The following is a 21,314-nucleotide window of genomic DNA, read 5'->3' as shown; positions in this document are numbered from 1 at the left end:
CACACACACACACACACACACACACACACACACACACACACACACACAACTAGGACCCGTCCTACAGGCTCCGGGAAAAGAAAAAAAGTCCTCAATCACCACCTCCTTCTCGCCCCCCCCCCCCAGCGGGCGGCCAAGGAGAGCTGGAGGCGGGGGAGGGGAGGGGGAGGAGAAGCGACGCAAGTGGGTAGCTTCTCAGCGCCAGCGAGGCGCGGGAGGAGGAGAAGCGGTGGGGAGGCGCAGCCGCTCACCTGCGGGGCAGGGTGCGGAGGAGGGACCTGGGCTGAGCATTCAAGGTCCGAGGAGCCGGGGCGCGCCCGGAGCCTCGAACGCGGCCAAGCTCGGGGCACCACCCCCTCCCCTCGGCCAGGCGAACCCGAAGGGTGCAGCTCTTTGCTTTGACAGAACGGCTCGGCGGAGGCGTGGAGAGCGGCGAGCAAGAGCGCCAGGCTGAGAAACTCGAGCCGGGAACAAAGAGGGGTCGGGCTGTGTGTGTGTCGGCTAGAGCTCCCCGCAGAAGCATTTGGGTCCGAGGCCCCTGCTGTGACTCCCCGAGACCCCGCCGTACCCTCCACTGCCGACTCCCAGCGCTCGCCGGCACAAACTTTATTCTTGGCAAACTTCTCTTTCTCTTCCCTCCTCCTCCTCCCCCACCTTCTCCTCCTCCAGCAGATTAAACGCGCCTGGAGAAGGAAAACTGAAGCGAAAGGGAAGGAAATAAGAAGCTCTAAAACGGACATCTCAACCCGGGTGGCTCTTTAATTTTTTTTTTTTTACCCTCCAGGAAGTGGACATTTCGTTATTTTCTGATTCTCCTTGCACCTTCTCTGCTGGGGCAAACGGAGCCCTTTTGCCCAGCTTGCCTCCTTTCTCGGAAAACAAACTCCCAAATCGGCCATCGGGGAAGCTAGGGTGGAGAGGTTTGCGTAGAGACGCGCCGACGGACCCTCCTCTGCACTTGGGAGAGTCGTGCCTCCTCCGGAACCGGCGTCCTCCGCGCGCAGACCCTGGAGACGCTGGAGGCGTGGGGTGGCCGCCGGGGCAGCCTAGCCTAGCACGCGCCACGCAGCTCAGACGCCCCCAGAGGCGCCGGCTGCGGCGGCCTTAGCAGCCCCGTGCCCTTCGGCCTCGAGGGCGGACGCCGGCGCCGGTCTTCGCGGAGAGGGAAGGCGCGGGCGGCTGCCTGGGCACGGGCACCGCCGCAGCAGCTCGGGCCGCGGGCCGCCAGCCCGGTTTCCGCCTGCTCTTCTCCCTCACGCATCCTTCCAGTTCTCCTTTTCCTCCTCCCTCTATCGTTGACCCCCTGTCTTTCCTGCTGTCGCCTCGGGTGCTCCTCCAGCGGAGCGGAGACTATACAGTGGTCGGGATGCCCCAACTCTCCGGGGCCGGCGGCGGCGGGGGAGACCCGGAACTCTGCGCCACCGACGAGATGATCCCCTTCAAAGATGAGGGCGATCCTCAGAAGGAGAAAATCTTCGCAGAAATCAGTCACCCTGAAGAGGAAGGCGACTTAGCCGACATCAAGTCTTCATTGGTTAACGAGTCTGAAATCATCCCGGCCAGCAACGGACACGAGGTGAGCGGGCCGCTGCCCGGAGGTCGGAGAGGCGTGGCGGGTCCCGGGGAAGAGCAGAGAAGGAGGGAAGGCGCCGGGGAGCCTCGACTGACGGGTCCGGAGCAGGTCCCTCGGTTGCTTGGGGAGTTGGATGGGCCCCCGGTCAACATTCTTCCTGAGTGTGTGCCTGCGTGTGTGTGTTTGTGTGTTGGTGTCGGTGGGAGGTGGAGTGTGCAGGGAAGGTTATTCCAAGTGGATCAGTTCTGAGGTTCGATGACTAAATTGTTGGTTTGTGAGTAGAAGCTGCCCTTAACCCATAACGTTTCGCCTGCGGACTTTTTAGTGGGGTTGAGAGGGCGCGACGCATTAAAGCCAGGATGTTTGAACAACACTGAGAAGTTCTTCCGTGGAACGGAAAACAAAGTGCACCCGCTCTCTCTCTCGGTAGATGTCTCTGCAAAAGTGCGTTAAACCACCAAAGGCTTAGGTAGAGAGCAGCAGGGCGGCTGGCTGAGAGGAAGGGGAGGCGGGCGTGGGCTGGGGACAGGCTGGGCGGGCGCCGAGCCACCCCCCCTCGAGGGAGGGGGGTGCCCTCCGGGTCCCGCCGGCAACGCTAGTTTTCTCCAACCCCGGCCGCTTAAAGTAAAAAAGCGCTTATATTTGGGGTAAGTTTGGGCTGGGATCAGGCCTTAAATCTTTGTAGAAGAAAGGAGGGTCAGAGTCGAGGTGTGGCGGAAGCCAGGGCACCCACTCAGGGGAGGGTGGAAAGCGCTTTATCTGATCTCCTGGCCGGCTGCGGGCGATAGCGCAGGTAACCCAAGTAGAGTAAATAGAGACACGTGCGTGCCGGCGAGAGAAAGCTGCCTGCAGGACCGCGCGGAAGGGCTATTTCAGGCGGTGGAGAGTTTCAGAAAGGGGGGGAGGTGGGCGGATGGACCCTGATACCCGACACTCCACTGGCCACCCTCCTTTAACAACTGGGAAACGCTTTGGAGGAAATCCGGTAGAAAAGTCCTGACACTCAAATGATTTCACCAACGCTTTTTCCCTCCAAAGAAACTTAGAGGGTATACCCTTTTCCCTTAAATGGCATCCTTCTGCCCCCAAAAAGAAAGCGTGTGGTTTTGGGGGCGGGGACATTTTGGGTTTTAAACAACATGTTTAAGAACACTTCAGAGTTACCTTCTTTATACCAATGGCAGGGGTGAGTACACATTTGGAAGGCTGGGGGCCTGGGTTCTAAGGAGAACGCACGGGTGTTTGTTATCCTGGAATCTTTCATCCCAACGTGCCAATTTGAAGGGGACCGGGGTGGGGGGGCTAGGGTTCACCCAAACCCACTTAAAAGGTTTGTGAATATGTATTGGGGGGAGGAGGTTACCTGGGGGACATATGTCCAAGGAACCAAATAACATCCAAACACTTAGAGGCCAAACTCTTACATTTGTAGAGCAGCCTCTTTTTCTTTCTGCTCATTTCGCTTGTCCTTCGTTATTCCGTAAATAAATTTGCCACCCACTTCACATTTTCCGTTTTTGCTCAGGGAAGAAGGGTCCTGCAGCTTGAAGCATAGAAGCTAGGGATTAGGGCTCTGTTAATCTTTGCCGAGGTGGTAAGTGGGCATGGGGCAGACCAGGGAAGATAGTGAATGGGTAATACCACTGATTTGCACGTGGTTGAGTCTGGGTGGATGGTGGTTACCAGAACTGATATTAGCTTGGCTACCTTTTAGATGTTTATAACCCAACTCTCAAATTTTCCTCCCTTTAACCACAGAATAGTTCACTTTTTTTTTTGTCAGCTTGGGCCCAGCCAGCCATGGTAGGTTATAAGGAGGGGGCTCCTGCTGGGACTGGCTTGGGACAGTTCCTTAAGACCCCTAAATTTAAAAAATGTAGTTTTTTATTGAAAATGTCCTTACAGTTACAAAGGGATATTTCTGCCCGACTCTAATCATCGCTGGTTGACCATGAACAGTGGTTTAAAGGAGCTATCAAAATGATAAACCCCATTAAATCAAACTCCTATCATATTAGGTATCCAAGTAGCCTTGCTGCATTGTAGCGGTCAGCAGTCAGAACAGCGTGTGGATATTTCCCAAATTTACTATACTGTTATTGTTTTTGTTGTTATTTATGCTGTCTAGTCCTGGGTACGTAAGAATCCCTCAAAAGTACATGTTGAAAAGAAAAAGCAAAAGATTTCCAGGTTCTCAACCCTAGCCTACCCCTCTTAGATTAATAAAATAGGTAGACTGCGTTGCACCCAGTCCTCGTCCTTTGAATTACCAGTGGACATACACTTAATCACAAACTCAAAGTTGATTTTCTTTCTTTCGGGGATGGGGATTCTTGCTGTTAGGTGGCCAGACAAGCACAAACCTCCCAGGAGTCCTACCACGACAAGGCCAGAGAACACCCTGATGACGGTAAGACATTAATTCTATTTCTCCCAAGTTTATCACTTCATATGTACAGTTTATGAATATAGGTATATTTGTGATTTTTGAGTCCAAGAAACGGGGATCAGATGTGATAAGACCGTGTCAACTACTTTAACAAGATGGGAAAGAAAACTCAGGAAACTTACTGCCTATTTCTCTTGTATATTTACATAATTTAAAAACTGTCTTTGAATGTGTTAGGGGCCTTTGGATTTTAGTTGGCTTCCAGATTCTATGTGGAAGAGGAAATGTCTATAATAAGTTTTCCTCGTTGCCTTATTTTAGCCCAAGTTCTAACTGGCTTAGACCTTTAGTATTTTTCTCTGCATTGTTACAGAGTGACAGTCTACACCAGTTTATTTTCCAACAAGAATAGTTTCAAATGGATTTTCATTTGTAAAGTTCCTGTTTCTGACTGCAGTGAGAAGGCAGGCAGTGAGTGCACAGACTAAGTATGACTCAGTAAATCAGAATCTAATTTGTAAAAATATAAAACTTTATTCTTAAAATTAGGAACTTTACAGATGGAAAATGATAGACTTTCTCCCCATTTCTAATTCTTGCTCAAAACTTTAAAAATTGCATATATTGTGTAGATTTAAGTAGAACTCCCTGTGACTTTAAAATAATCAAATAATCTGTAGGGTTTTCTTGTCGAATCCTCTGCATTTCTGCTCTCCTTTACTCACAATTGGCTTGACCAGAATGAAGTATTCATACATACCTACAATATGTCAGCCAGGAGGAGAAGGGAAAAGGACTATAATATCAGACTTCCTTCTGAGCTACGAAGTAGTTATACAGGTTAAAGAGAAGAAAGGTGTATATTAAACACGCACATTTCTTTGGCGGAATGGGGTAGTATGTAAAATTAAGTCTCCTGCCGTTAATTCTTCATAAATGTGGTAGTTGCCCATATATACTAGATACAACTCTTTCCCTCGGTAAAATCTAGAAATTTTCCAGAAATCTAGAAGCACAGGTAGAATTTTTGAGTTTGCTGATAAGGTGGAGCATAACTTCAGGTGTGTAAATATTTATGAGTGTGTGTATAGCTAGATGGCCTAATATGTTTATAATATAACATTAGGTTTGTGTGTGTTCTTTCATGTGTCTGTATTTCTTGGTCCGGTTTGTTAGTTTTGAACAAATTAAGTTAGATGAATAACACTTATTTTTGTAAAAACACCACTCAGTAGTGGAAGTAAATTGAACCACATGTTTTTGAAACATCTGTTTCACTGCTAAGCCATTTAAGAGAATAAATACTGTCAATCCAAAATAGAGCATAATAATTCAGTTACAGTATTTTGTAAACAAATCTTTTATGTAAGGTCTGATTTGTCATAGAACTTAGATTTTCAGATGGAAAATGCAGTGATATAAAAAGGCACTCAGTGCATCATTGCTTGTTATTTGGGTTCTCCCAGGAAAGCATCCAGATGGAGGCCTCTACAATAAGGGACCCTCCTACTCGAGTTATTCCGGGTACATAATGATGCCAAATATGAATAATGACCCATACATGTCAAATGGATCTCTTTCTCCACCCATCCCAAGAACAGTGAGTAACACGCTGATGTTGGCAAATTATTTTCAGAAGTGCAAGTTAATTTCTGTTGTAGCAAAACAGTTGTTTTTTAGAACACATCGGAAATATTTTCATTATATGTAACCAGTCATTACTAAATAAGACCTGCTGTGAGGAATGGCTGCCTTAAAAGGGTGCTACCTTTGATGTCTTACTCTTGGAATTTAGCTTTTGGCTTATTGGTTAAAATTAATAAATAACAGATCATCAGTTATGAAATCAAGTAAAGTTAAATCAACAAATTCATGATTTTATGAGTATTGTGCTGTTTATGCTGATGAGAGGAAAAAATTGATTTAATTTTTGTTAACTAAGTATTGTATAGCTTTCACTGCCCACAAGCTATCTAGAATCAGAACTACTTTACCTAATTTGGGTAACATTTAGAATGTTACTTCAGCTTTTAAGACCGGGTCTTGTTTTATTGTATTACCTGATGTTTTTTAAAAATCAGTTGCTCGTGGGGTGGGAGTGCCTGGGTAGCTCAGTCAGTTAAGGGACTGACTGTTGGTTCACCTCAGGGTCATGAGATGGAGCCCTTCGTCAGGCTCTGTGCTTCGTCCAGAATCTGCTTGGGACTCTCCCTCTCCCTCTGCCCTGCTTTCTCTCTCTGGCTCTCTCTCTCAAATAAATAAATCTTTTTTAAAAAATCAGTTGGGGGGTGTTGGGGATGAGTTATTTTTACTTTATTGTCAATTGTTGAGGAAATATCACTTCAAGATAGCCCTAATGAAAATTGTTCTTTTTATCTCATGGCTCAGTTAACTTTTGAAGTTCTAAAAATGCAGTGGCAACATAACGCCATCATTCAAATGTTTAGCACTGTGAAAAATTTCAGATATATTATTTGATGATATTTCTCTTTTGTTGGGAAATGGAAATGTCATTTATATAGTAAGAAAACGTCTAAAAGGTAACTTACGTGGTATGTGAATGTGAAATGTGCTGCTGATGGAGTTCTCCCTGACAGTCGTCCCTACTGCGGCAGTGATGGATTTTCCCCAATCCATCAGTTATTCCCCTATTTCAGCCTTTTTCTCCCTCTACCACCTCACCCCCAATGAAGAACATGTATGTATGCAGGGTCTTGGGAATTAGGGTTTCAGTCTGACTGACCCTTTAGGGAGACAAATCCAGGGTTGTGAAGATGGAACCTATGGTCTTTGACGTGTTAGCCCAGTGCTTCCACTAAGTGGGGGAAAAAAAAATCAGTCATGGACACCTGGGGAAAATACTGTCGTTAATACCTCAGTGAACAGAATCTGAATCTAACAGATTCACCAAAGTAGCAGAGAGGAATTGATTATGAAGAAGAGTATTTGTGTGATTATTTGTAGTCTTCAGTTGTTAGAATGATAGGTTTAGGAAATATAACCACTTTATGTGGGCACTGTGATTTAGAAGTTCCTGTAAGTATTTTTCCATAAATTTCAAAAAGATATTTGAACTTTCAAGTAGGGAATGAGATATTTCTGATTTTCATGTAGCAGTTAAAATGGTGATCTTGGAGGTCTTATGATGGTTGTTATAGAGAATAGCCTTTTCACATTTTATTTTAAAAAGCTTTTCAGATATTTAATGATAGAGATGTCCGTGTGGTACATAGGAATCTCCTGCCTAAAAAGTGATTAACTAATCAAAGCAAATACAGTTTAATATTTAGGGACTACTCCCAAATAAATGCTTCTGAGTTTTAAAATTTGTAATTTTTATATTTTTTGAACTAAATATGCAAACATCTCAGATACTTCTTTTATAGTTGGGCTGTTTTGTTGGGGTTTTTTTTAATGGTGAGGAGGAGAATCTGTTTTAGATAAGGAATAATTGAAGATTTCTGTTGAAAGCCTTTTGAGAACAACAAATAATCTTTCTAACAAATCTAAATTATAGTCTCTGACTTGGTAACAATAGAAAATAACCCCTAAAACGATCTTAAACACTTTTCAGCTGTAAACACAGTTAATGCTTAATAAGTATTTGTGGGATTTATTCCTTAGTTCAGCCACTTCTCCTTTCAAAACAATAATTTATTAAGTCAATGTAATAAAAATCTGCTGGTATTCATATATTATCCCTAAGCATCTTGAAAATTAAGCATCTCTTCTTTAAATCAGCATTTCTGTCTCTCCAGCCACTCCCCCCATACTAATCATTTTGAAATTTTGATAGAATAGAAGGTATTTATTGTTAGTACATATATTAAAATTTTGAGGTCAGTGCATTGAACAGTCACTCATTGTTTAGGAAAGATTTGTGGCCACGGAATAAATGTTAGTGGGTGTAGAGTGGAGGAAAGGGGTGTGGTCAGGAAACAGTTACCTTACCCTGTTATCTGCTGCTTTGGTTTATTCTGTTACATTTTAGGATGTATTTATTTTAGACATATTTCTTGCGATATTTTGCAGTTTGCACAATTACAGAAGCTTTTCAGTTTTTAACTACAAGGCTATGTCCATTTTTCTTTTTAAGGGTCCGACTGAAGTAAGTTTCAGTCTTTGGTTTTTAATACCCAACAGCTGTCTTTAATGTGTCTGAGATCCAAAACACTTTAACCGGAAGGCAGCCTCTCTTTTCACCCCTAACCATGCTTGTGCCTTCTTGCTCTTTAACTCTGTCCTTAGCAGGACTTAGTGTTTGTGTAACTGACATCCCCAGTGATAAGTTTTCGGCTAAGGTGTCAGGAGCAGGGTGACCATTTGTGTTTGAGCTTAAGGTGGGAGCAGCCCCGAGGAAGCCTTGTTACTTGAATTTGCATTACAGACAACTGCTTGTTTACTGCATCTGTTGCCCGCAGGTGTTAGAACTAGAAAAACACCTGGGGGTGGGGGAGGGCCCTGACCTCCCCTTCCTCACAGAGAATCTTCCGTTTGCACATAACTGCATATAAATTCAGCAACCTGCAGCTCGGGCCAGTCGGCATGCACGGAAATGTTTCTTTTGGTAGCTCATTTTAACAATTCTACATGGTTTTGCTCTGCTTTAAAACAAACCCTGACGTGTGCTTGCACAGCTCTTACCTATTACCTGTTATCTACTCAAGAGAACCGAACCACCTTTGCCAATCCAGCTTTTTTCCTTCTGAAGGGAAATTTTAATTGGCTAATTACATCCTTCAGAACTGGAATTCTTAGAGGTGTGTTTATGCCGGAAATCTTATGAATGAGTGTCTCACAGAATTTTAAATAAGAATTCTTAGCTCAGATAAATCAGGCCTAACAAGAAAGCTCCTGTAATAATAACACATTTGGTGTCGGTTCCTAAAGCACAGTGAAGCTTGGCTTGAGTTGGAGTAAGAAGATGCCGAAGCTTGTTAAATATTTCAGAGCAAGGACCCTAGAGAGTTTATTAAAAGCATCCTCCCAAGCCTTTCTTTCTGTGAATCTTATTTGTGGCAGTCCCTGTCGGCCAATGGTAAAGTATTAAAAGAAAAAAATAGTTTGTTACCACCATTGGGTCCTGGCACTTGGGTGCCTGAATACCGCGTGAGCCGTGAGTTTGTCTGGCTTCAACATAGTGAAAGTGCCCACTGGCCTAATACGCTGTGGTCGTTAATCTTGGGTGTCAAACTTACATCTGTCCTTTAGGCAACCCAAGTTTTTAACACCTCTGAACAGAAACCTCTCATTTCTCTTCAGATGCTCGGGGAGGGCAAAGCAGCAGACTTGGTGCAGGAAGCTACAGCAAACGTTGCAGCTGGGTCACGGCGACCGCAGTGACACCTGGTCAGCATGGTGCTGCTGACTTCATCGTGTTTGCTGCTTTGTGCTCTTTCTCAGGATGGCTTTTTAGGTGGGAAAGGAAGACGCTTGTATTTCATCTTCCCTTTTTTCCTTATTTTTAGTAGACATTGCTATTTAGATGTTTCAAGGGATCTTTTTTCATTATTTTGAGCATCTCATTTCTACTGTATGGTTTTTACCTTAAGGGATCATCATTTTGATTTCTGATGAACAGAATTATACCTATTATAACTTCGTCTTAATCTACCCCCGTGTTTGTATTCGCTTACAGACAGCTTAAATTTGATATTTGCCATTGTCACATCTCGCATTAGGAACTAAGTATGCTTGCGCTTATCAGTAAGCTTATTTCTATACCAGTGACCATCACACCGCTGCATAGCTTTGAAAATACAGAAATAATAATTCAAGAATAGAGGGAGACTATGGCTTATATTTTGAGCAAGATTTTTAAGATGGAGTGTGTTCACCTTTCTACAAGAAGGTACTTAATTTGACTTAGTGATAAATTATTTTAAATTTTCTAGTCTAAGTTGCATACTTCCTGAAGCTAAGTATATTAAAATTTCCTCTTTACCCCAAGTGTGGGAGAACCTAAATTTTAGAAGGTACGTTTCATCTCAAATTTGAATGTGGATATCAGGAGAAGGTGTGGGGAAATTCCTCAGGGCCCTCAAACTCTCTGTTTGATTCATTTTTAATTGTGCTGCTATAAAGTTGGGAAGGATCTCAGTCAGAATAATTGGAAGCTGTTGCCACCCCTTCTCCCCCAACTTCATATATCTCAGGTATCTCATGACCAAACGGTTTGCTTACTCACGTGTCCCGGGGAGCCATACTACCTACATAGGACCTTTCAGGAGCTAACACTGACCTTGCATGACTTGTGCGGCCAAAGTATGATCCTTATTCAGCTATGTTCTTTTTGAAATGACTCTAGAAATTTCTTTTTTTTTTTTTTTAAAGATTTTATTTATTTATTTATTTGACAGAGATAGAGACAGCCAGCAAGAGAGGGAACACAAGCAGGGGGAGTGGGAGAGGAAGAAGCAGGCTCATAGCGGAAGAGCCTGATGTGGGGCTCGATCCCATAATGCCGGGATCACGCCCTGAGCCAAAGGCAGACGCTTAACCGCTGTGCCACCCAGGCGCCCCTGAAATGACTCTAGAAATTTCTTGTTCGTTCATAAAAACATGAGCATAACCCAGTTTCACAAAAACAAGACCATTGAGCCGATCTGCAGAAAATCTTACTCTTTGAAGTACCCTCCCCCTGCTCCCATACAGGTCTGGTACTTGCTCTCATCAACCCCAGTATTTTGATCCAGTTTCTGTTGTGGTCAAAGACTCCTGTGATTTAACAGGACAGAGATAGGACCTCACAAATGGGTTCATCTGGACTTGATCTTGTAGCCTCACATGTATTCTTTCGTAATATCAATTGAGAAAAATTTCCAGCTTTTGAGTCTTGTTTTGTTGTTGTATCTGTTTTTAACTAATCTTGTTAGTTCTTTAAGCAGAACCATTTTTGGTTAATGTGACTGACATTTCTGTAGTCAGTCAGATCATTCGGTTCCTGTCTGACTCCTTTGTTCCTCATTTATGTATTATAGACATGATTGGAATTTTATAAAACTGGTTTCCCTTTGATTTCAAGATAGACTGAGAATTTAAAGAGAAAATAAGCCAGCACTCCTCCATAGGTTAGCAGAAAACCGCATGTTTTATTACCAGGCAAAAGTAGAGCTCAGCATTATATAGGTGCTGCTGTTATGGGAGTCAAGATTTTTAAAAAGAAGAAATTCATTTAAAACTTGTGTATCTTTAAAATTATTACTTAAGGGGCACCTGGGTGGCTTAGTCGATTAAGCAACCTACTTTTGATCTTAGCTCAGGTCTTGATCTCAGAGTCGTGAGTTCAAGCCCCCGGCTACTTAAATAAAATAAAATGATTACTTAAGTGATTATGCCAAACCAAGAGAGTCTATAGAAAGCTAATACTGTAGTAATCAAGAAACTTGTACTGCTTTGTACCGTCCTGACATGTCCTTACTCATTTGGAAAAGGCAGCCATTGGACTTTGTTTAAATAATTTAAAAAATATATTTGAGATCATGATTACTTTTTCTTTTTCTTTTTTTCTTAATTTTTTAAAAAAAGATTTTATTTATTTATTTGACAGAGAGGGAACACAAGCAGGGGGAATAAGAAAGGGAGAGGCAGGCTTCCCGCTAAGCGGGGAGCCTGAAGCGGGCGGGGCTCCATCCCAGGACCCTGGGATCAAGACCTGAGCCAAAGGCAGACACTTAGCGACGGAGCCACCCAGGCACCTCAATCATGATTACTTTTTCAATATTAATTATGACCTTATGAAGTCACAGTATAAGACCTGTAGACTTTGCTACAAGCCCTTAAGTCATTTTAGGCACATAGATGATTCAATCTTTATCAAATTTGGAGATGCAAAGCCAGAAAATGACCTAGAGACCAACCACAAAGGTTGAGTGGGATGTAGGGATAGACAAGTAGAGGTATTAAAATACACTGAAGGGGAGAGTGGGGAGTTGAGTAGAGATGAATAGGAAATAGGGATTGCTAATTCCAGAGATCCGATAATGTAGACAATCTAGCCGAGTATTTAACAGGATGTTCAGGGGATTTTAAAGTCTCTGTGAAATGACACATTTACACACAATACCCACTCCAGCTAGATTGTAAACCTGCTGAAATTAGCTGCTTGCTGTATATAGATCAGTCATAAAGCTCACTGAGGATTTGCGTGGGGAACATTGCAAGGGCATTACAGAGCAAACAAGAATTTTGCTTACCTGTCCATTTTTCCCATCTGTAGGAGAAATATGACTGGAAGAGATGTTGCATCACAGAGAGCCTAGAAATGTCTTTTATTTTTGTAGCTAACTAGGGGCAAGTAGACTCTAAAAAAGTTTGATTGCTGACCATCGTTTCTAGTTATGCCCACAAGTAATTCCGTGTGCAACTTGATAGTTTTTCAGAATCAAGTTTTGATCTTCATCACAGTAATTCATTGTTGATGTTATGTTCACTTTAAGAAAGAGGCCTATTGCTTCTTTACATAGAGAAAGGTTGTATGAGGGTTAGATAAAGGGAAGTCTCTGTAATATAAAAAGAAGAGTGGCTCTGGTGTAGCTTTAATTTTCCTTTATTATTGTCAACTTTTGAATGAAACAGTTACCAAAACAAAACAAAAAAAAATTTTTTTAAGTGGGCTCCACGCTATGCAGGGCTTGAACTCAAGACTCTGAGATCAAGACCTGAGCTGAGAACAAGAGTCAGATGCTTAACCGACTGAGCCACCCAGGTGCCCGCCAAAACAAATTTTTTAATGCTGACAACTAAGATATTTTTATAAGTCCTTTTTTTTTTCAATCCTGAAAAATTTTACAGTAAAACCTATCAACTGTTGATGATAGTTGATCATCTGGTCAATTGATCAGGGGTTATTGATGAATTTTGAGACAGTTCCATTCAACCTAGCACAGAACAGACACTTCAGTAGATTTGCTGAGTAAAAAATGTACTAGAAATTTTTCATGTATGTTTTTTGGGTATTTCCAAGTGATCTCTCTTTATCAAACCAAATGCTATGTGAAAAGCAAAATCTGACAGTGTCTGCTAAATAATCTTTAATATTTTATTATTTTACTTTTTCTCTGATTTGTTGCATCAGTGAAAAGAGAGAACATTAGACTAGAGTCTTTAATGAGAAAGTCAAAGTTGCTCCTTACAGACTGTTACGTTTCCAAATAACAGGTAAAAACAGTCAGCCAGGAGCTCGCTGCAATAATGAAAAAAGAATGGGACTGGACCCTCATACGAGGACTGGTTATAAGAAGTACTTTCTTTCTTAGTCCTAGAAACCTGACTGAAGAAAAGGAGGTGATAGAAACACTTTCTTCCAAAGGGTGCTTGCGATGCAAATATAATAGTAATAAAAAGAAAACCACTTTCTATTATGTTTTAGTATCATATGGTTAATGCTTTTCAGTTTATTTTTATTCTTTTCCAGATAGAAAGGACATTTTTTTTTTTAGTAACATGAGATATTTTCAGATATTAAAAAATTCTTTGTGTTCTTTCTAAGTAGATGTGGCAATATCAGTGCTGACTTTTCTAGGCCAATGTGTACTATAAATTGTGTCCTTCCACAGTGTTGAGAGCATGTTTGAGTCCTGGGTAGGTGGAGTAGGCAGTCCCCTGTGATGGGGAGCCTGTGGAGAACAGCAGTACTGAGTGAGATGTCAGAGACCTGGGGGCTAGTCCCTAAGTCCATCATTCTTCCTCAAAGCTGTGGGGAGGTATTTAAATTCCATCAGCCTTTGTTTCCTCATTTATAAGATAGCCTATTAATATCTCACTTGCATACTTTACGTGGTGGATGTGAAATTCAGATGGCACGAAGCCCGTAAAAGTATTCCGTTTTCTAGCTTAGGGAGCAAAGCACAAGTGTCGGATGGTGTGAGCCAGTGCGCAGCCCCCACCTGGTGGGAATTGTGTAGCCACAAGGGGTGTTTGGCTGTACCCAGGGAACTACTGAGAAAGGGAAGAAGGTTTTGGGTTTTACTGTGCCATCATGCTGACCTGGAATTTGGACGCTGTGTGAAGGCCTTACGTTCACCTTTAGAAAGTACTTTCACAAATTAGTTTGGGGATTGTCATTACGTCCTTTACAGAGGTGGCTTTCTTCTCTCGAGCTCCTTTTTCTCTTTCCAATCATCTTAGGAGAGACCTGATTTTTCTCCTTAGCACCATAGGGAATGAGATGTGTGAAGGAACAGATTTCTAAATCTCATATTCGCGAAAATTCTCATGTCCTTCTAATACTTGATATGAAATTGCCAGATGACTCTTAACTCCTTGGCTGGAGGTAAGAATATTTTTTTGGTTAGGAGACTTTTCTCCTTAATCCTTTAGGAGCCGAGCCTCTTCTCTCCGCTGCAAAAATTATATAGACAGGAGCTCCAAGAGCCATGTGAACGTAGAGGATGACAGGCAAGTTATTTTTGCCCCCTTTGAATTTTCTTCTAACTTTAATCTTTCCAGCTTTTCTGGCACCTACAAGGATCAGGTCCAAGGGGTATGTTGGCCCAGCAGCAAGGAGAAATCAGTGGTTTTCTAGCGTTGTGGAAAATTCCAGCTTCCATCCTTTCAAGACTTCACTTTTTCTCTCAATAAAACCCAGTGAATGTTAAATATATTTCAATATGGAGTCAGCTTTCTTGGCAAAGAGTTCTTCCATTTTAAAAGTATGTATATATCTCATAATAATTATGAGCACGTATCATCTTGGTGCACTGGTTCAGACGACTTGGATCCAGAAAAAGGTACTGTGGTCTTATCTCAAGTGTGTTAGACTTTGTCTTTGACTCCAACACTTAGATTTTTTTAAAAGTCTTGAATAAACCCAAAAGTACTGAAGTAAAAAATTGTTTACTGTTTACTGCAAATTGAGCTAGCCAGTTAGCTAGCTGGCAGGGTTGGGAAAAGAATTAAGTCTCCCAAACATAGCTTGAATTGGTTTTTGCTCATTTGTGTGTATGCATTAAAACTCAAGATTTTGTTTTTTTGAAAGGGAAAACAACTACCTTTTTTTTTTTTTTTTAAGAAACTACTACTTCGAGCTAGATACTGTTCCTTAATTTAATCCTAACTGAAAACTGTGGGTGAGTTTTATAGTCCCCATGTTAGAGATAAGAGGCCATCCCCAGGGCCAGCAGTAACCTGCCTTAGTTTAATAAGCTGTAGAGTTAGTGCCCTTCCTTAATATATAAAGATGTGTTTATTTTCATTAAAAATAACCACATTTGCCATTCAGAACATAAAACACTAAATGAATCATAATATTGATTAAAATGTAAAACAGAAAAGTAGTCATTATTTTGATGATTTTGTTAGAAATCTCAGTAATGCTTAACTATTTTTTGTGAAAATAAAAAGAATACTTTTATTTAAAAAAGTAATACATGGTCACTAGAGAAATTAGAAACCTCAGATAAGCAAGAGGAATAACTGTCAGAGATGATCACTCCTAAAACTAGCTATGTAGCCTTTTAGGCCTCTTTCTATGCACATACAGAAATATACATAAGTATATATTTTATACATTCATAGCAATGGGAACACGATACACCATTACATAACTTGATTTTTTTCCCACCAAGATACAGTGGATATCTCTTTCACACTTTTGTAACATCATTTTTAATGATTGTCTAACTTATGTAATCAGTCTTTTGTTGAAGACATTTTTCCCTGTCTTAGGCAACGTTGTGATGAAATGCATATTTTATAACTAAATCTCCGCACAGTTTCTATTTCCTTGGAATAAATTGTTAGAAGTAGAATTTGCAGAGTCAAAGGCAGTGAATACACCGTATTTTTAAGTTGGGATTAACCCAACATTGCAATTTAACCTTTAAAAAAAACACATATATTTAAAATCAGTATTTAAAAGTATGTACTTGACAAACGTTCAAGTTTGGTTATGGTTGGTGTTTTAAGACTGATAATTTTCATGCCTCTCCAGTCAAGAATCAGTCCAGCGCTAGAGAAGAAGTCAGACAGATGGAGAGCAGAGTATCAGTTTATTTATTAATGAGGCTGGATTGGAGAATGTGGCTTGAACCATGACATGAATTTGGACTTCTTTGACTTCCCCAAAATGAACCCATCAGCAAGCCACAGGCTTCCCCAGCAGAGGTAGGGAACTTACGTCCTGGAGAACTGGAGGTGAGAACAAATCCATGCTTGGACAAGCTGGCCCCCAAAGAGAGAACAAAGAGTCAGTCTGTCCTTGTTCATTTTCTTCTCCAAATCACCAGAGATGAGTAGCTCTCCCTTGTGAAGAGGAATGAGGGGAGGGGAGAGGAAAAGGCTACCGCAGCTGCCCAGAGACCAGAAGTTGTACTTTATTGGCCAAGCTAGGGAGGAGGGCAGAAGGACAGAGTGGCTGTCCCCTTAGTCATAATCCTTGATGGACTGCTCAGACTGTGGGCCAGAGACAGTAATGGTAAAATACAGACACACACCTGATGGGAGTCGCAGCAGAGTGCTGCTGGGGGAGTGCGAAGATCCAGATCCCAGTGGTCTGTAACTGACTCTCTGTGTGCTCTTCAGCCAGTTACTTATTCTTTCTGGACCTTCGTTTGTTCACCTATAACATAGATGGCCACCTGTTCTATTTGCAGAAATACACAGTACTCTGTGTTAGTGCAAGTGTTCCTAGAACAGGGGCTGACTTCATCGGATTTACTAGTGTTCTTGTTAAAAAGACAGATAACCTGGGCCCCTCAGATGTCCTGAACCAGAAGCCACAGGCGGGTTGTGCTTATACACTTTTCACATGCTGCTTTATTGATTCTTACCTAAAGTAAGGTTTGGAAGAATCCTGACCCAGTAGATGCTTAATAATTTAACTAGGATTCAGAATACCTCTGTGACTTGCACAGGTGTCTAACCAAGAAAGCGGTAGAGCACTCTGGGCACTTCAGCCCCAGAGCTCACATTCTCTCCGCTCAGCCCTGTCTAGCCCTATCCTCCGTAGAGACCACTGGCACTCAGTTCCCTTCTAGTCAGCTCAGGTTTCCTCCTCGAGTGCCCTGCTCCATTGGCTATGGAATAAAACCCACATTCTTTAGCATTATTTTCAAAGCTTTCCACAGTATGGAACCATCTACCTTGCAAGGTTTGTCTCCTCACTGCCCTACCCTGCAGCTTACCATTCAGCTGCATTTCCAGACCTGCACCCAAACCCTTTCCCAAATCTCCCATCTTCAGTTTCTTATCTTGGTCTCCCTGAAATGCCGTGCTCCCTCTTCCCTGCCGGCACGATCTTGTTCATCCTGAAAGGTCCAGGCTAAATGGTACCTCCTTTGTGAAGCCCCTCCTGATTCTACCACCAGATAAAACTAAGTGCTGTCTCCTGAGGGTTCCCACAGGACTTTCATAACTGTTACCATGTCTTATAATGGTTGTCTCTGTGTCTGTATTTCTCTCTAGTTGTTAGTTCCTTCAGGGTAGGGCACATGTTTTATTCGTCTCTGTTGCCCAGAACCTGTTACACTACCTGGCATAGGGCAGGTTACTTCCCAGATGTTTGTGGAATAAATTCAGAAAATTTTAATTTCCACCAACACAGGGCAATAATATCAGATGTCATTCCATATTTAAATGGAGACTCTTAAAAAAAATAAGGTCATACAGATCACAGAGCTGGAACTGCGCTTAGAAATTCTCTGAGCTTTCAACATGGAGTCTATAGACTAGACATTAGCTATCAGTTTTGAGTATATCCTACATAGAAACTGTTCTAAGTAGTTTGTATGTATTTGCTCATCCTCAGAAAAACCTGATAATATTCCTAATATCCCAATTTTACAGATGAGACTGGGGCATAAAGAGGATTGAGAAACTGAGCCATAGAGGCTGTAGACAGGACTAAGGACCACTGTAAAACAGATCAAGAAGTGGGAGGTCAAATAATGTAGGACATTTGCTCCGATCACACACCTAGTAAGTAGTGGTACCATAATTGGGGCCCAGGTCTTGACTCCTACTGCTGGGTGCCTTCTGCACCTCCAGGGTCTTATTATCATCACTACCACTGGCACACAGAAGATGCCAGGGGACCGTGCAATCAGTCAGCTTCTCACCAGTAAGATGTAGCTGATTCTTATAAAGGTTTTGTGAATATACAATGAGATCGTATATGAAATTATAAATTTCTTTAACGGTATATTTAGCTGCTGTGCTAATGGAGAATATGGAATTCAGAGGAAAACCAGTTAGATGCCCCAGGAGGGGATATGTATAAAAGATGGCAAAAGTTCTAGCTTGATGATGAGGGGACAGCATTAGTGGAAATAATGAATTTAGAAAGAGCAGCAAGTTTCAGGACAGACATTCATGAGTTTGGCTTAAGGATTATCCTGTGTTTCTCTTTCATGCTAAGAAAACAAAAATTAACCAATATCTGGAACCAAAGATTTTATATTATGGCCATCATTTTGGTCCGTGATTGATTGATTTTTTTTTAAAGGATTTATTTATTTGACAGAGAGAAAGCTTGTACTAGTGAGAGGGGCAGAGGGAGAAGGAGAGAGAATCTCAGGCAGACTCCATGCTGAGTGCTGAGCCTGATGTGGGGCTCGATGCCAGGACCCTGAGATCATGACCTGAGCCAAAACCAAGAGTTGGACGCTTAACCCACCCGCTGTGCCACCCAGGCCCCCCTAGGTCCATGATTTATTTAAATCAGCAGTGCCTCACAAAATCATTTCATTTACTCTGAAGCTGCCTGGATTTTGACCAGAAGCCTCTGTATGATTATGAGACATAGAACTGCATTTTGCCCAGAGGTGAGGATAGTAGTAGTATTAATATACTAGTATGTATGTGATATCTAATGAATGCATTTACATGCATTTTTCTTATTAAATCCTTGAAGTGACTATTACTAGTCTTTCCGTGTTTCCAGTAAAGAAACTGGGGCACAGAGAAGTTATTTGATTGCTGTAGTCACAAAGTTTTAGTAAGTGGTAGAACTTGGATTCAAAGCCAGGTATCCCTGATTCAGGAGCCGGGACCCAATTCATAAATTAGTTCCTCCCTTGGAAAGGTATTGAGAAGAATCCGTAGTCAATGTCAGTAAACTACTTTGAGGATTAAAATGTCTGTTATATGTGTGTCTTATTAAACAGTGGAAACGGTTCAACTTTAGTGGTGGCTTAAATAACAGGTTCTCAGAATAAATTGTCTTCTGGTTCATTCAACACATAACCATGTGATTGCTTTAATGTGTTCTTGAAAATTCCTGGGAAATATTTGTTCTTTGGGTGTATCAGACTCATTTTGATAAATGTCTCATTTTTATGGGAATCCCTATTGCTCACTTCTGGGGCCCAGTGTCCCCAAGTCTGAGGGACTAAACAGATTAATCAGTAGCTGGTTGGCCAAGGGTTTTGTGACTCTTGGAATCTCTTTGATAAATGATGTTGCCTCTTTATTGCATAAGAACTGAGCATTTACAGGCAAAAATCTACTGCCAAAGTGTTCTTTGCACAATAAGCAATTAAAATGTGGTATGAGCTTCATTTTTAGGAGCTGTTAGTGGTGATTTTGTGATATCATGATGTTAGGTTAAGTAAGAGAAATTAGTTTAGAATTAACTGGAATGGTGATCGTTCCTGAGAAGTTGCAACAGTGGGTTTCCTTTAAAAAGTGAGGAAACTTTTCTTATTATGGAGATACTTATTAGGAGTAATCTTTTCTCTCAAAAAAAATGTCTTTTATTTTTTGGTTGTTTTTAAAAAAGTAATATTTTTTTCTTTAAAAATTGTGGGAATTCATTAAAGAATAGAAAAAAGTAAAACTATCTGTATTTCCATCATTCAGATACAATGGTTCGTTTATATATATGTACACATACATATATTCACATTTCTTTCTGCATTTATACTTCGAATACAAACATTTTTATAAATGGGCTCATAAGATTATTTTTTTATTGTAATCATATGCTCATCTTTTCATGTGAATAAATATAGGTTTGTATCATAGGTTGTTAGGTTTGGATGCTATCCAGTTATAAGAATATTTCAATTTTTTTATTATATCCTCAGTTAAGGATGTTAAAGTATTTTGTTTTTGTTTTAATGCTAAAATGAAACCCTATTAAAAATACACATAAGCGGGGGCGCCTGGGTGGCTCAGATGTTAAGCACCTGCCTTTGGCTCAGGGCGTGATCCCAGGGTGCTGGGATCGAGCCCCACATCAGGCTCCTTTGCTGGAAGCCTGCTTCTTCCTCTCCCACTCCCCCTGCCTGTGTTCCCTCTCTCGCTGGCTGTCTCTCTCTGTGTCAAATAAATAAATAAAATCTTTAAAAAAAAAAAATACACATAAGCGGGCGCCTGGGTGGCTCAGTCGGTTAAGTGTCTGCCTTCAGCTCAGGTCATGATCCCAGAGTCCCGCATCAGGCTCCCTGCTCAGTGGGGAGTCTGCTTCTCCTTCTGCCCCTCACCCCTGCTCGCTCTCTCTCTTTCACTCTCTTTCAAATAAATAAATAAAATCTTAAAAAAAATTACACATGACCTATAATCTACTTTTTATAGGTTATCTAGATTTAAGTAGATTTCTAAGGTTAGGTTTTCCCTGGTTATATAGATTTAAATAGAAATCTAATTAAATAGATTATAGATAAATATATATTTACATGTTTATGTTTACATGTCTATATATTTATGTGGTTTACATGTTTATGTGAATTGCTTGTTCATATCCTGATGGACTTACGGGAGCTTTTTATATACAAAGCATGTTAATTATTTTGATCAACTACTCTTGAAATAATAATGGTTCAAAGTAATTCACCAAAATTATGAGTATTTTTCTGTTTCTTCATAACAACACAGTTAAGATCTACCTGCTGATTATTGTATGAACAACTAGCTATTTCATTAAAGAAAATGCTTTCCAGCATTAGCTTGGCTCATTTCTTGTATTTTATTTCAGGAAAGGAGATGCTATTAAAACTCTTTTGTCCCTGGCAGGAAGGTACAATAACCAAAAAGGGACATTTTATCTCCTCTCAGTATTCAGAAGAAGATATCTGTTCTTGTACCTGTCTCAGTTGTCTCTGAACTAACCCTAAAATTTAGGGTTAAGCAAGCATCCTGGTAGAATGAAGACAGACACCAGAGAACTTTTATTTCAGGAATGATTTATCATTCATCCTATGAGTATTCATTGAAGGTTTACTTATTTTGAAAGTCATTGTGCTGAGCCGTGTTGTGGGTAGACGTCCATGAAGACGGTCAGCACCCTCAGGGAGCTTACAGTTTAAACGTGAACTTGCACAGACACCTACAGCTTAACACAGTGAGTGGGATCTGCATGAGTAGGACAGACCCTGTCTCCCGGAGGGGTGCTGCTAGGCTTAGTAGAGCGGT

At 41.5% G+C, this 21,314-nt stretch overlaps 1 protein-coding gene across 6 annotated transcripts in view; it reads left to right on the top strand.

Annotated features, from left to right (window-relative positions):
• Window positions 1–221: 221 nt before the first annotated feature.
• The window catches only part of LEF1 (lymphoid enhancer binding factor 1), a 116,576-nt gene continuing 95,483 nt past the window's right edge, over window positions 222–21,314 (top strand). For 2 of the 6 annotated variants that reach the window (XM_008689410.2, XM_008689412.2), the window contains exons 1-3: window positions 222–1,576; window positions 3,917–3,983; window positions 5,429–5,562. In XM_008689410.2, the coding sequence (XP_008687632.1) occupies window positions 1,367–1,576; window positions 3,917–3,983; window positions 5,429–5,562 (411 nt within the window). In that variant the 5' untranslated portion in view covers window positions 222–1,366. Of the gene's footprint in view, window positions 1,577–2,675; window positions 2,760–3,916; window positions 3,984–5,428; window positions 5,563–21,314 lie in introns of those variants that run through there. The other 4 variants (XM_008689408.2, XM_008689409.2, XM_040626219.1 and 1 more) reach the window with 3 other exon arrangements.

Source organism: Ursus maritimus, unplaced genomic scaffold, assembly GCF_017311325.1.
Source record: "Ursus maritimus isolate PB19 unplaced genomic scaffold, ASM1731132v1 scaffold_11, whole genome shotgun sequence".
Classification (NCBI taxonomy): Eukaryota; Metazoa; Chordata; class Mammalia; order Carnivora; family Ursidae; genus Ursus; species Ursus maritimus.
The sequence above is the reverse complement of the archived record's forward strand: the minus strand, read 5'-3'. Positions and strand labels throughout refer to the sequence as shown.